This window comes from Monodon monoceros, unplaced genomic scaffold (assembly GCF_005190385.1).
Source record: "Monodon monoceros isolate NGI ecotype Baffin Bay Population unplaced genomic scaffold, NGI_Narwhal_1 Super_Scaffold_12, whole genome shotgun sequence".
NCBI lineage: Eukaryota > Metazoa > Chordata > Mammalia > Artiodactyla > Monodontidae > Monodon > Monodon monoceros.
Window position 1 is genome coordinate 30,902,012 of NW_021703768.1, and position 15,337 is coordinate 30,917,348.

At 41.3% G+C, this 15,337-nt stretch overlaps 1 protein-coding gene across 11 annotated transcripts in view; it reads right to left on the reverse strand.

Annotated features, from left to right (window-relative positions):
- Window positions 1-4,538: 4,538 nt before the first annotated feature.
- CPLANE1 (ciliogenesis and planar polarity effector 1) overlaps window positions 4,539-15,337 on the reverse strand; it is a 127,263-nt gene continuing 116,464 nt past the window's right edge. For 3 of the 11 annotated variants that reach the window (XM_029217388.1, XM_029217387.1, XM_029217385.1), the window contains 2 exons: window positions 5,674-5,744; window positions 4,539-5,047 (listed from right to left, as the gene is read on the reverse strand). In XM_029217388.1, coding sequence (XP_029073221.1) covers window positions 4,867-5,047; window positions 5,674-5,744 — 252 coding nt within the window. In that variant the 3' untranslated portion in view covers window positions 4,539-4,866. Of the gene's footprint in view, window positions 5,048-5,571; window positions 5,745-15,337 lie in introns of all 11 variants that reach the window. The other 8 variants (XM_029217386.1, XM_029217382.1, XM_029217383.1 and 5 more) reach the window with 5 other exon arrangements.

The following is a 15,337-nucleotide window of genomic DNA, read 5'->3' on the forward strand; positions in this document are numbered from 1 at the left end:
CAGATTTCTTTCGTATCATTCATTTGTTTTTTTCTCCCCCCCTGCCCCTCTTGCATTCCTCCATCAAGAAACTCCTTCCTGGAGCTGTTCTTACTTTTGCACCAATCTGGACCGATTTTTCAGGACTGCTGCAAAGGTGTTCTACCAGACTTTTTCTGTCCCTCTTCTGGTAGGATCCAGAACCCATGTCTGGAACCCAAAACTTCCTCCTTTTTGCTTAAAAATGTTCAGTTTGCTTGAGCATATCCTGCAGTAGTTTCCTAAGAATGGACACATAAGGACAAAATTTTCGAATCATTAGATGTCTGAAAATGTCATTATTCTCACCTCATGGTTGATAGCTGGGTCAAGAATTCTAAATTGAAATTTTTCCCTTTGAAAGTATTTTCACCATAATCTAGCCTGTGTTGTTGCTGTTAAGAGGGCTGCTACCATATTGATGATTATTCCTTTGTTTATGACTTGTGCTTTCCCGCTCTAGAAACTTAGGATATTTTCTCTATTTCTCATATTGTAAAATTTCACTATGGTGTTTCTTAGTGGATCTCTTTGTGAAATTCATTCTACAGGGCATGTTATAGACTTTTGATCTGTGTTCTTAGCTATGGAGAATTTTCTTTGTTAATTTCTTCCCCTTGGTTTCTTCTCTCTATAATTTCTTTTTTTTAATTAATTATTTATTTATTTATTGGCTGTGTTGGGTCTTCGTTGCTGTGTGCAGGCTTTCTCTAGTTGCAGCGGGCAGGAGCTACTCTTCGTTGTGGTGCGTGGGCTTCTCATTGCGGTGGTTTCTCTTGTGGAGCATGGGCTCTAGGCGGACGGGCTTCAGTAGTTGTGGCACATGGACTCAGTAGTTGTGGCTCGCAGGCTCTAGAGCGTAGACTCAGTAGTTGTGGTGCATGTGCTTAGCTGCTCCGCAGCATGTGGGATCCTCCCGGACCAGGGATCGAACCCGTGTCCCCTGAATTGGCAGGCGGATTCTTAACCACTGCACCACCAGGGAAGCCCCTCTCTATAATTTCTGTTAGTCAGGTATTATTCTTCCTGGACTGATCTCCTCAGTTACGTTTTTTGCTCTTTTTTTTTTGGTCTTTTGAGTCTATCTTTGAGAGTTTTTCGACTTTATCTTCTAACTCTGCTATTAAAATTTTTATTTCAGCTATATTTTAAATTTCAAAGAGTTTCTTCTTGTTCTCTGCTCCTTTCATACAGTAACTTGTTTTATTTTATGAATGCAACATCTCATATTTATCTATCTGTCAGATTAAAAAGTAGCATTCTCGCCATTTGGAGGCCTGAGCTCAAGCCACAGCCAATGCTTCACGTGTTCAGAGTTAAGGAGGCTGATAAATCCCATTCCTCACTCCTTGGAATTCTGATTAGAATTATAAACTGAAGTCAGATACAGATAAAACTAACAGCTTTATTGTCAGTAGAGCCAGGGTAGAGAACATATTGTAGCCTGGACTTGCAGTCCAGCTTGCTGCCATTTGCCCCAAATCTAGACACCCATCCATCTGCTGGTGGAATGCTCTGCAAAGCAAACATTTAATCTACTTAGCGTCCTGAAGTAGCTGCCCCTCACTCGTCAAAAGCCAGAAGTAGGGACAAAGAGACCACACATATACTTGGTGAATGCATGTATACTCGTTTTTAAAATGGGAATCAATTGATGTTGAACTCTTGCCACTCACCAATAAGAAATATGTCTTCTTTATTAACAGAGATGTGAAAATAGGGCTTCCTCTGTCGTTGCCTGAGCCTTCCAATTTGTTAGCTTTAAAAAACCACTTGTTCTATTTCTTGCATGATCTTTTTGTTGTTTTGCTCATTTAATTTTGACTCTCCCTTTCATGAAAAGGGCTTTCTCTTTGTGTCAAGTGATGCCTAACTGTCCATTCAGGTTTTTGAGCAAGGTACTAGAAAGCTTATTGAAGCTCTTTATTGAAGCTCTGAAGGTTTAGAGGTGGATTTCATCTGGTGAGCTCCACTCTAGAGCAGTGGTTGGCAAACTTTCTCTAAAGAGTCAGAAAATAAGTATTTTAGGCTTTGCAAGTCACATGGTCTGTGTAGCAACTATGCAACTCTGCCACTGACAAGCAAAAGCAGCGTAGATATCACGTGAATGGATGGGCAGGTTGTCTTTCAGTAAAACTTTATTTACAAGAACAGAAAGCAGGCCAGATTTGCTGATCTCTGCTCTAAAGTAATCAGGTGGGAAGTTGGACTCCTGCCTCGGGCATAGCTACTGGGAGCTCTTTGCACAAGGGATACAGAGATGAGGAGTTGCAACTGTTCTAAGACTTACACCGTGATTGTCTCACTGGGTCCCTTTCTGTGCTTGCCAGCTCTGAGTCTTACATTCACTGTCCATCAGTATCCTCCTCTGCCCCAATTCTATTATGGCCTCCTCACCCTCTTACACCTCCTGTGACTTCTCTCCTCCAGTGATATCTCCTCTCCAGTTCTCTTCGTTTGTGTTGATTTATACATTTAAAAATTCTTTTATTATCCTTTCACTTAGGTCTTAGAAGGAATAAAATTAATTTATCAAACGGTAAAATAGTTCACCATTTTAAAATTCTTAACGCTGGTTATCTTAATCAGCTTTTTACCTTTACTGACTTTTTGAATATATTTTAAATACTTTTTTAAATTAGTATCAGTTTTTAAAAATCCTACATAAAATTCTTCCCTTCAACTAGGCAACTCCTGCCATGGAAGTTGGCCCTAGGCCCCATATATATATAGATTCATTCCTAACCTACACACCAACCTTAACTAACAAGGATTCTTTCCTCTCAGATGTTCCCCAGATTCAGTATTTGTATGAAAAAATGAAAGCATTAGTTTCCACTAGGGTCACCTTAATGACATAGAGTCACAGTCCAAATGCTGAACACACATGAATGGTCAGGGTATAAGCAATGCTTAAAGGAAACTGGAGTTCTGGAGGGCTACCAATGTGACTTCTACAAAATTCCTTTCTCTCAGATTTCCTCAGTAAGATCCAAGGTTTGATTTCTTATAGAAAAGCTAAACAGGACACAAAGCATGGTACATAATTATTTGAATTGCTGAGAAATAGAAAAGGGTATAAGCTATAATGGCTTTTCATGAATTCATCAAACACGAGCATATACTATAAGCTAGAAACAGTAGGAGCTGAAGTAGGAATGAAAGGCTGAAGTTGGTGTTTTTAAGCCAGTCCCATGGATATAATTTCTTGGCAGCTTTGTGTTTGAGCTTCCTTTGCTAACAGATTCCAAACTCAGCCATAATTAAGAACAGGACACTCAGATGTGGCTTTAGTTTAGATATACATGATACTAAATGCTGTATATTTTCTAATAAAAATGTGAGCAAAATAATATTGTTTTGAGAAATTGGGGAATCCTTTTGATAACTGGAGGTATTCCCAAGCATGGTAAGTGCTTGAAATCTAGATATGGAAACTGCTTCTTTTAACCCTTGTTTGTTTGGAAGGTATGCAGTCTAGACCCTTCCTTGTAAGGATGTTTCCTGTGTCAGGCATGCTACAAAACTGTCGTACTGCAGTTTTTTGAAGACTAAGAACATATTCAAGCTAGAGGCTGGAGGCTGCCTAGGACCATCAGCCTTCTGCTGACATGCTCTACCCTCCTTCAGTCCTTATTTTCAGGTTTGCTGTACGGATGTAAAATTGACTGAGACCAAGAAGACTTCCACTTGCAGCTATGACAAAGTAACTGGCACGTGACTAGTCTGCATGCCTTAACCATAAAATTGGACAAAAAATGTGAGGCAACTGCTTTTAGACACTGGACAGCAGCATGCAGTGCGAGACAGTGATCCCCGAGGGAAGGGAAGCTCATGAGGTAAGTCTCATAAATGCTTGGCTCTCTGCTTTAAGGGTATTATCCCAACTCCAGCATAACGAGCTATGTCCAAGCAGACCACAGTGGTCCCACTGAGCCGACAAGGCAGAGATCAAAGTGCAGGGTAGTAGCAGTGGCCAGACTCTGCAAGGCACCCAAAGTATCCAACTCTTTCTTCCTCCAAGGCTTTTCACGATACAGGGCAGAGGACAGAAGACCTGGCCCATGTGGAACATGTTTTATTTAGAAGTTCAGGATTAGTGGAAGGTGGCTGGTTCCTTTTCACCCCACAGCCAAGTCCTACACAATTTTAGGATATCTTTTAAAATGGAGTTCATTATTGAGCGTCTCTGGTGAGAGTGTGATTTTCTTCACCTCAATGAAAGCATTTTTTTTTCCTATCAGGTTTACCCAGCTAAGGTTGTTTCTTAAAACTCAGGGGGTTGGGCTTCCCTGGTGGCGCAGTGGTTGAGAGTCCGCCTGCCGATGCACGGGACACGGGTTCGTGCCCCGGGTCCGGGAGGATCCCACGTGCCGCAGAGCGGCTGGGCCCGTGGGCCATGGCCGCTGGGCCTGTGCGTCCGGAGCCTGTGCTTCGCAACGGGAGAGGCCACAACAGTGAGAGGCCCGCGTACTGCAAAAAAAAAAAACCAAAACTCAGGGGGTAAAGGATGAGGCAAGACAGAAGGTTTTTATTGAAAGAAGCTTAAATATTATACAAGCTTGGCTTGAAAGGTACTGTTTATTTCATCATTTAAAAAATTATACCTAAATATAATAAGGCAAATGCAAAAACATATAACACATCTATAGTTAACCCCCTTTCCCTCGAAGGCAAACTTATTGAGAAATGTTTATTTTTCCTCTTAAAATGTCTAATCCAGGTAATAATATGCCTGCAGGTGGTAAATTCACATTGCTTCTTTCATTACTTCTCTCCCTTAAACCCACAAATCTTTCAGAACTACAACACTGAGTTGCTGGCCTTTGCGTGGAAGCAGAGTGACATTCAGGTCTCACAGGTCCAGGGCCCAGCGGACAGACGGGCTCTTGTCCTCCACACCGGCCACCATATCTTCGACGGCATCCCAGTCAAGCTTGCTGAGAATGCTGCCCGTGCTCTCAGACAAGCTGTCCGTGCCACCCACCCCAAAAGGAGGCTCTGGCTTTTCTTCAGTTGGTGATGAGTCCTATCAAATTGAGAAAGACAATAAGTTGTGGTCCTAGCCTGAGAAAAAATAAATGGAACATGAACTAAATTTTCCAAAGATTCTAGAGCTGCTCATCCACCAAACACTGAAGGAAATATGAAGGGAACCAGGGCTGTGGTTGCCCAGCACATCTAGATTGGCAATGGGCTGAATGAACATCACCTGACACAAGATGCTGGCACCAGGTCTGAAGAGTGGACAGAATAGATTTTTATATCTATAGTACAATGATCTGTTCTTACATTTTTGTTGTTGTGTCTTGTTTTTTGAGTCTTTTTTTTTTTTTTTAGGTTAAAAAGAAAATACACAGTCAAGGAAAATTCTGCATGATAAATGCTGAAGTACTAAGCCAAAAGTGTAGATGCTTTGAATCGCTACTTCAAACTGACCTAATAATCTTTCAGTATGTCTACATCCCACTAAATAAATAAATAAACAACAACGAAAAAACCTAAAGAACCCAAGGAACCACTAGGCAAACTGGAACCTGGAACAACGTGTACCTGTAGAAGGGAACTGGGACTCTCATACAGAATCGCACGGATGTCTGAAGGTACCATCCAGGGGCTCACCACAGTCTCCTCTCTCTCATACTCTAAACATACCTCCTTGGTTTGAGGGGCAAGACCAGCACTTGTGTGATTTTCTGTACACCGCAGACAGGGAGCATTAGACCCTTTGAAGGGAAAAGAACAATGCATACATTAGGACTGATTCATTTATAAGTTTGTTACTTACAGTGGCTTTTATAATCAAACCCAAGGCAGTCACACCTTACCTAATATTTAAATCACAAGGTCTGGATATGGTTGGCTTTAGGGTTCTAGCAATTCCTATTCTGTGTGAGAGAAGGAAATTGAATTCTGGCCACCTTTTTTGTTTTCCTTTTTATTTTATATTGGAGTACAGCTGATTAAAAATGTTGTGTTAGTTTCAGGTGTATAGCAAAGTGATTTAGTTACACATATACATGTATCTATTCTTTTTCAAGTTCTTTTCCCATTTAGGTTATTACAGAATATTCAGCAGAGTTCCCTGTGCTACAGTAGGTCCTTGTTGGTTATCTATTTTAAATATAGCAAGCGTGTATATGTCAATCCCAAACTCCCAATCTATCCCTCCCCCCCACCCTTCTCCCCTGGTAACCATAAGTTCGTTCTCTAAGTCCGTGAGTCTGTTTGTTTTGTAAGTAAGTTCATTGTATCATTTTTTTTAGATTCCACATATAAGCGCTATCATATGATATTTGTCTTTCTCTGTCTGATGTATTTTGCTCAGTATGATAATCTCCAGGTCCATCCATGTTGCTGCAAATGGCATTATTTCATTCTTTTTTTTTTTTTTTTTTTGCGGTACGCGGGCCTCTCACTGTTGTGGTCTCTCCCTTTGCGGAGCACAGGCTCCGGACGCGCAGGCTCAGCGGCCATGGCTCACGGGCCCAGCCGCTCCGCAGCATGTGGGATCTTCCCAGACGGGGGCACGAACCTGTGTCCCCTGCATCGGCAGGCGGACTCTCAACCACTGCACCACCAGGGAAGCCCTATTTCATTCTTTTTAATGGCTGAGTAATATTCCATTGTATATATGTACCACATCTTCTTTATCCATTCTTCTGTTGATGGACATTTAGGTTGCTTCCATGTCTTGGCTATTGTAAACAGCACTGCAATGAACACTGTGGTACACGTATCCTTTTGAACCGTGGTTTTCTCCAGATATATGCCCAGGAGTGGGATTGCTGGATCATATGGTAGCTCTATTTTTAGATTTTTTAGTAACCTCCATACCGTTCTCCATAGTGGATATACGAATTTATATTCCCACCAACATTCCTTTTCTCCACACCCTCTCCAGCATTTATTGTTTGTACACTTTTTGACAATGGCCATTTTCACTGGTGTGAGATGATATCTCATTGTAGTTTTGATTTGCAATTTTCTAGTAATTAGCAATGTTGAGCATATTTTCATGTGCCTCTTGGCCATCTGTATATCTTCTTTGGAGGAATGTCTATTTAGGTCTTCTGCCCACTTTTTGATTGGGTTTTTTCTTTTTTGATATCGATGAGCTGCATGAGCTATTTGTAAATTTTGGAGATTAATCCCTTGTTGGTCACATTGTTTGCAAAAATTTTCTCCCATTCCATGGGTTGTCTTTTTGTTTTGTTTATGGTTTCTTTTGCTGTGCAAGTTTTTGAGTTTAATGAGGTCCCATTGGTTTATTTTTGTTTTTATTTCCATTACTCTAGGAGACAGATCAAAAAGATATTACTGTGATTTACCTCAAAGAGTGTTCTGCGTATGTTTTCCTCTAAGAGTTTTATAGTATCTAGTCTTAATTTAGGTCTTTAATCCATTTTGAGTTTATTTTTGTGTATGGTGTTAGGGAGTGTTCTAATTTCATTTTTTTACATGTAGCTGTCCAGTTTTCCCAGCATCATTTATTGAAAAGATTGTCTTTTCTTCACTGTATAGTCTTGCCTCCTATGTCATAGATTAATTGACCATAGGTGTGTGGGTTTATCTCTGGATTTTCTATACTGTTCCATTGATCTGTATTTCTGATTTTGTGCCAGTACCATACTGTTTTGATTACTGTAGCTTTGTCATTTAGTCTGAAGTCAGGGAGCCTGATTACTCCAACTCTGTTTTGCTTTCTCACGATTTCTTTGGCTATTGGGGGTCATTTTTGTGTTTCCATACAAATTGTAAAATTTTCTGTTCTAGTTCTGTGAAAAATGCCATTGGTAATTTGATAGGGATTGCATTGAATCTGTAGATTGTCTTGTGTAGTCATTTTGTCATTTTGACAATATTGATTCTTCCAAGAACATGGTATATCTTTCCATCTATTTGCATCACCTTTGCTTTCCTTTCATCAGCATCTTATAGTTTTCATAGTACAGATCTTTTTGCCTCCACAGGTAGGTTTATTCCTAGGTATTTTATTCTTTTTGATGCGATGGTAAATGGGATTGTTTCCTTGATTTCTCTTTCTGATTTTTCATTGCTAGTGTATAGGAATGCCAGAGATTTCTGTGCATTAATTTTGTATCCTGCAACTTTACCAAATTCACTGATGAGCTCTAGTAGTTTCCTGGTAGCATCTTTAGGATTTTGTATGTATAGTATCATGTCATCTGCGAACAGTGACAGTTTTATTTCTCTTCCAATTTGCATTCCTTTTCCTTTTCTTCTCTGATTGCTAGAACTTCCAAAACTATGTTGAATAAAAGTGGTGAGAGTAGACATCCTTGTCTTGTTCATGATCTTAGAGGGAATGCTTTCAGCTTTTCACAATTTTGTGTGATGTTAGCTGTGGGTTTGTCATATATGGCCTTTATTATGTTGAGGTATGTTCCCTCAATGCCCACTTTCTGGAGAGTTTTTATCATAAATGGGTGTTGAATTTTGTCAAAAGTTTTTGTTTTGTTTTTTTTTGCCATACGTGGGCCTCTCACTGTTGCGGCCTCTCCCATTGCGGAGCACAGGCTCCGGATGCGCAGGCTCAGCAGCCATGGCTCACGGGCCCAGCTGCTCCGTGGCATGTGGGATCTTCCCGGACCGGGGCATGAACCTGTGTCCCCTGCATCGGCAGGCGGACTCTCAACCCCTGCGCCACCAGGGAAGCCCTATCAAAAGCTTTTTCTGCATCTATTGAGATGATCATATAGTTTTTATTCTTCAATTTGTTGATATGGTGTAGCACACTGATTTGCAGATACTGAAAAATCCTTGCATCTTTTGAAAAAAAATCCCACTTGACCATGGTGTATGATCCTTTTAATGTACTGTTGGATTTGAGGTTTCTTGTTTGTTTTTTGTTTTATTTGGCTGCATTGGGTCTTAGTTGCGGCAGGTGGAACCTTCACTGCAGCATGCAGGATCTTTGTGGTGTGCGGGCTCTTCATTGTGGTGTGCAGGCTTCTCTCTAGTTGTGGTGCATGGGCTCCAGAGAGTGTTGGCTCAGTAGCTGTGGTGCACAGGCTCACTAGTTGCAGCGTATGGGCCCGGAACATACAGGCTCAGAAGTTGCAGGGCATGGGCTCTCTAGTTGTGGTGCGCGGGCTCTAGAGTGCAAGGACTTGGTAGTGGTGGCACAGGGCTCACTAGTGGCATGTGGGCTCTAGAGCACACGGGCTCAGTAGTTGCCATGAGTGCGCTTACTTGCCCTGTGGCATGTGGGATCTTAGTTCCCTGACCAGAGATTGAACCTGCGTCCCCTCCACTGGAAGGCGGATTCTTAACCACCGGATCACCAGGGAAGTCCCTGGATTTCGTTTGCTAGTATTCTGTTCAGGATTTTTGCATCTATATTCATCAGTGATATTGGCCTGTAATTTTCGTTCTGTGTGTGAGTGGTATCTTTGTCTAGTTTTGGTATCAGGGTGACAATGGCCTCATAGAATCAGTTTGGGAGTATTTCTTCATCTACAATTTTTTGGAATAGTTTCAGAAGGATAGGTGTTAACTCTTCTCTTATTGTTTGATAGAATTCACCTGTGAAGCCATTTGGTCCTGGACTTTTGTGTGCTGCAAGTTTTTTAATTGCTGTTTCAATTTCAGTGCTTGTATTTGGTTTTCATATTTCCATTTCTTCCTGGTTCAGTTTTGGGAGATTGTACCTTTCTAAGAATTTGTCCATTTTTTCCAGGTTGGGCATTTTATTGGCATAGAATTGCTTGTAGTAGTCCCTCTGTATTTCTGTGGTGTCTGCTGTAACTTTTTTCGTTTCTAGTTTTATTGATTTGAGCCCTCTCTCTTTTTTTCTTGATGAGTCTGTCTGGCTAAAGATTTATCAATTTTGTTTATCTTCTCAAGAACAAGCTTGTGGTTTCATTGATCTTTGCTATTGTTTTCTTTGTTTCTATTTATTTCTGCTCTGATTTTTATGATTTCTTTCCTTCTACTAACTTTGGGTTTTGTTCTTCTTTCTCTAGTTGCTTTAGGTGTAAGGTTAGGTTGTTTACTTGACATTTTTCTTGTTCCTGAAGTAAGATTGTATTGCTATAAACTTCCCTCTCAGAACTGTGTCCCATAGGTTTTGGATCATGGTGCTTTCACTGTCTTTTGTCTCCAGGTATTTTTTGATTTCCTCTTTGATTTCTTCAGTGATCCATGTTATTTACTATTATATTGTTTAGCTTCCACATGTTTGTGTTTTTTACAGTTTTTTCATAGTTGATTCTAATCTCATAGCATTGGGGTCAGAAAAGATGGTTGACATGATTTCAGTTTTCTTAAATTTACCGAGGCTCGCTTTGTGGTCCAGCATGTGACCAATCCTAGAGAATGTTCCACGTGCACTTAAGAATGTGTATTCTGCTGCTTTTGGATGGAATGCTCTATAGATATCGTCAATTACATCCATCTGGTCTAATGTGTCATTGAAGGCCTCTGTTTCCCTACTAATTTTAGGTCTGGATGATCTGTCCACTGATGAAAGTGGGGTGTTAAAAGTCCCACAATATTATTGTGTTACTGTTGATTTCTCTTTTTATGGCTGTTAGCATTTGCCTTATATACTGAGGTGCTTCTATGTTGGGTGCATATAAGATCATTATATCTTCTTCCTGGATTGATCCCTTGATCATTATGTAGTGTCCTTCTTTGTCTCTTGAAACAGTCTTTATTTTAAAGTCAATTTTGTCTTATATGACTATTGCTACTCCAGCTTTCTTTTGATTTCCATTTGCCTGTAATACTTTCCATCCCCTCACTTTCAGTCTGTATGTGTCCCTAGATCTGAAGTGCATCTCTTGTACACAGCACATGTATACGTCTTGTTTTTGTATCTATTCAGCCAGTCTATATCTTTTGGTTGGAGCATTTAATCCATTTATGTTTAAGGTAATTATTGATATGTTCTTGTTGCCATTTTGTTGTTTTGGATTTGTTTTTGTAGGTCTTTTTTCTTCACTAACTCTTTTGTTCTCTTTTGATTTGACTACCTTTCATGTTGTGTTTGGATTCCTTTTTTCTTTTTTTGTATATCTATTGTAGATTTTTGGTTTGCGATTACCAAGAGGTTTTGATACAGCAGTCTACATAAACAGGATAGTTTTAACTTGCTGATCATTTAATTTCAAATTCATTTCCAATATCCTCCATTTGTACTCTCCTCACGATTGCTGCTTTTGATATCATACTTGTGTGTGGATGACTTCCTACCTTTACTATACGTTTGCCTTTACTGGTTAGCAGTTCTATTCATAATTTTCTTGTTTCTATTTGTGGCCTTTTCTTTTCCACCTAGAGAAGTTCCTTTAGCATTCGTTGCAAAGCTGGTCTGGTAGCGCTGAATTCTCTTAGCTTTTGCTTGTCTGTAAAGCTTTTGATTTCTCCATCGAATCTGAGTGAGAGCCTTGCTAGATAGAGTGTTCTTGGTTGAAGGTTCTTCCCGTTCATCACTTCCCTTCTGACCTGCATACTTTCTGCTGAGAAATCAGCTTACAACCTTTTGGGAATTCCCTTGTATGTTATTTGTTGCTTTTCCCTTGTTGCTTTTAATATTCTTTCTTTGTCTTTAATTTTTGTCAATTTGATTACTATGTGTCTTAGCATGTTCCTCCTTGAGTTTATCCTGCCTGGGACTCTCTGGGCCTCCTTGGACTTCTATGACTGTCTCCCTTCCCATGTTAGGGAAGTTTTCAGCTACTATCTCTTCAAATATTTTCTCAGGTCCTTTCTCTCCCTCTGCTCCTTCTGGGACCCCTATAATGTGAATGTTGGTGCATTTAATATTGTCCCAAAGGTCTCTTAGGCTCTCATCATTTCTTTACATTCTTTTTTCTTTATTCTATTCTGCAGCAGTGATTTCCACCATTCTGTCTTCCGGCTCACTGGTCCATTCTTCTGTCTCAGTTATTCTGCTACTGATTCCTTCCAGTGTATTTTTCATTTCAGTTATTGTATTGTTCATCTCTGTTTCTTCTTTAGTTATTGTAGGTCTTTGTTAAACATGTCTTGTAACTTCTCTATCTGTGCCTCCATTCTTTTTTGAAGAACTTGGATAATCTTTTCTATTATTACTCTGAATTCTTTTTCATGTAGATTGCTCGTCTCCACTTCACTTAGTTGTTCTTCTGGGGTTTTATTTTGTTCCTTCATCTGGGACATATTCCTATGCTGTCTCATTTTGTCTAACTTTCTGCGATGTGGTTTCCGTTCTGTAGGCTGCAGGGTGGTAGATCTTGCTTCTGCTGTCTGCCCCCTGGTGGGTGATGCTAAGAGGCTTGTGCAGGCTTCCTGGTGGGAGGGACTGGTTCCTGACCACTGGTGGGTGGAGCTGGGTCTTGTCCCTCTGGTGGGCAGGGCCGTATCAAGGGGTGTGTTTCGTGGGTAGCCATGTGCTCAGGAAGACTTTAAGCAGCTGTCTGCTAATGGGTGGGGTGGGGCTGTGTCCATCCCTGTTAATTGTTTGGCCTGAGGCATCCCAGCACTGGAGCCTACAGGTTGTTGGGTGGGGCAAGGTCTTGGAGACAAAATGGCAGCCTCCCGGAGTGCTCACACCAAAGAGTACTCCCCAGAACCACCGTGTCTTGTCACCGCACTAAGCCACAGCTGCCCCACCACCACCTCTGCAGGAGACACTCCAATATGAGCAGGTAGCTCTGGCCCAGGCTCTTATGAGGTCACTGCTTTTTTCCCTGGGTCCTGGTGCACACAAGATCTCGTGTGTACCCTCCAAGAGAGGAGTTTCTGTTTCTCCCAGTCTTGTGGAATTCCTGCAATCAAACTCTACTAGCCTTCAAAGCCAGATTCTCTGGGGGCTCCTACTCCAGTTGCCAGACCCCCAGGCTAGGGAGCCTGACGTGGGGCTCAGAACTTTCACTGTTGTGGGAGAGCTTCTGTGGTATAATTATTTTCCATTTTGTGGGTCACCCAAATTTTGTGGGATTTGATTTTATTGCAATTGTGCCCCTCCTACTGTCTCACTGTGGCTTCTTTGGATGTAGGATATTCTTTATGGTAGGTTCCAGTGGTTTTTTTTTTTTTTTTGTCTATGGTCGTTCAGCAGTTGTTATTTTGATGCTTTCCTAAGAAGAGGTGAGCTCACGTTCTTCTCCGCCATCTTGAACCAATCTCGGTTACCATTACTTTTAAAATCAAAAGCGTTGGCCAGAGGAGATGGAGTCAAGATGGCAGAGTAGAAGGACGTGTGTTCATTCCCTCTTGCAAGAGCACAGGAATCACAACTAACTGCTGAATAATCATCGACAGGAAGACAGTGGAACTCACCAAAAAAGATACCCCACATCCAGAGACAAAGGAGAAGGCGCAATGAGACGGTAGGAGAGGTGCAATCACAAACAACTTGTGGGTGGGCAACTCACAAACTGGAGAACAACTATACCACAGAAGTCCACCCACTGGAGTGAAGGTTCTGAGCCCCACGTCAGTCTTCCCAACCTGGGGGTCTGGCAACAGAAGAAGGAATTCCCAGAGAATCGACTTTTGAAGTCTAGCAGGATTTGATTCCAGGACTTCAACAGGACTGGGGGAAACAGACTCCACTCCCGGAGGGCATAAAGTAGTGTGTGCACCAGGACCCAGGGGGAAGGAGCAGTGACCCCCTAGAAGACTGAATCAGACCTACCTGCTAGTGTTGGAGGGTCTCCTGCAGAGGCGGTGGACAGCTGTGGCTCACTGTGAGGATACGGACACTGGCAGCAGAAGTTCTGGGAAGTATTCCTTGGCGTGAGCCCTCCTGGAGTCTGCCATTAGCCCCATTAAAGAGCCTGTAGGCTCCAGTGCTGGGTCACCTCAGGCCAAGCAACAGGGAGGGAACTCAGCCCCATCCATCAGCAGACAAGCGTATTAAAGTTTTACTGATCTCTGCCTAACAGATCAACACCCAGCTCTACCCACCACCAGTCCCTCCCATCAGGAAGCTTCCACAAGCCTCTTAGACAGCCTCATCCACCAGAGGACGGAGAACAGAAGCAAAAAGAACTACAACCCCACAGCCTGTGGAATGAAAACCACATTCACAGAAAGTTAGGCAAAATGAAAAGGCAGAGGACTATGTACCAGATGAAGGAACAAGATAAAACACCACCAGAAAAAGAACTAAATGAAGTGGAGATAGGCCACCTTCCAGAAAAAGAATTCAGAATAATGATAGTGAAGATTATCCAGGACCTCGGACAAAGAATGGAGGCAAAGATCGAGAAGATGCAAGAAATGTTTAACAAAGACCTAGAAGAATTAAAGAACAAACACCTAGAAGAACTAAAGAACAAACAAACAGAGATGAACAATACAGTAACTGAAATGAAAATACACTAGAAGGAATCAATAGCAGAATAACTGACGCAGAAGAATGGATAAGTGACCTGGAAGACAGAATGGTGGAATTGATGGTGGTGGAACAGAAAAAAGAATGAAAAGAGATAAAGACAGCCTAAGAGACCTCTGGGACAACATTAAACTCACCAACATTCACATTATAGGGGTCCCAGAAGGAGAAGAGAGAGAGAAAGGACCAGAGAAAATATTTGAAGAGATTATAGTCAAGAAGTTCCCTAACATGGGAAAGGAAATATCCACTCAAGCCCAGGAACTGCAGAGAGTCCCAGGCAGGATAAACCAAAGGAGAAACACGCCAAGACACACAGTAATCAAATTGACAATAATTACAGACAAAGAAAAATTATTAAAAGCAACAAGGGAAGAATGACAAATAACATACAAGGGAACTCCCATAACGTTAACAGATGATTTCTCAGCAGAAACTCTACAAGCCAGAAGGGAGTGGCACGATATATTTCAAGTGATGAAAGGGAAGAACCTACAACCAAGATTACGCTACCCAGCAAGGATCTCATTCAGATTTGAGGGAGAAATCAAAAGCTTTGCAGACAAGCAAAAGCTAAGAGAATTCAGCACCACCAAAACAGCTCTACAGCAAATGCTAAAGGAACTTCTCTAAGTGGGAAACACAAGAAAAGGACCTAGAAAAACAAACCCAAAACAATTAAGAAAATGGTATTAGGAACAAACATATCAATAATCACCTTAAAGGTGAATGGATTAAATGCTCCAACCAGAAGACAGAGGCTCATTGAATGGATACAAAAACAAGACCCATATATATGCTGTCTACAAGAGACCCACTTCAGACCTAGGGACACATACAGACTGAAACTGAGGGGATGGAAAAAGATATTCCATGTAAATGGAAATCAAAAGAAAGCTGGAGTAGCAATACTCATATCAGATAAAATAGACTTTAAAATAAAGAATGGTACAAGAGAAAAGGAAGAAC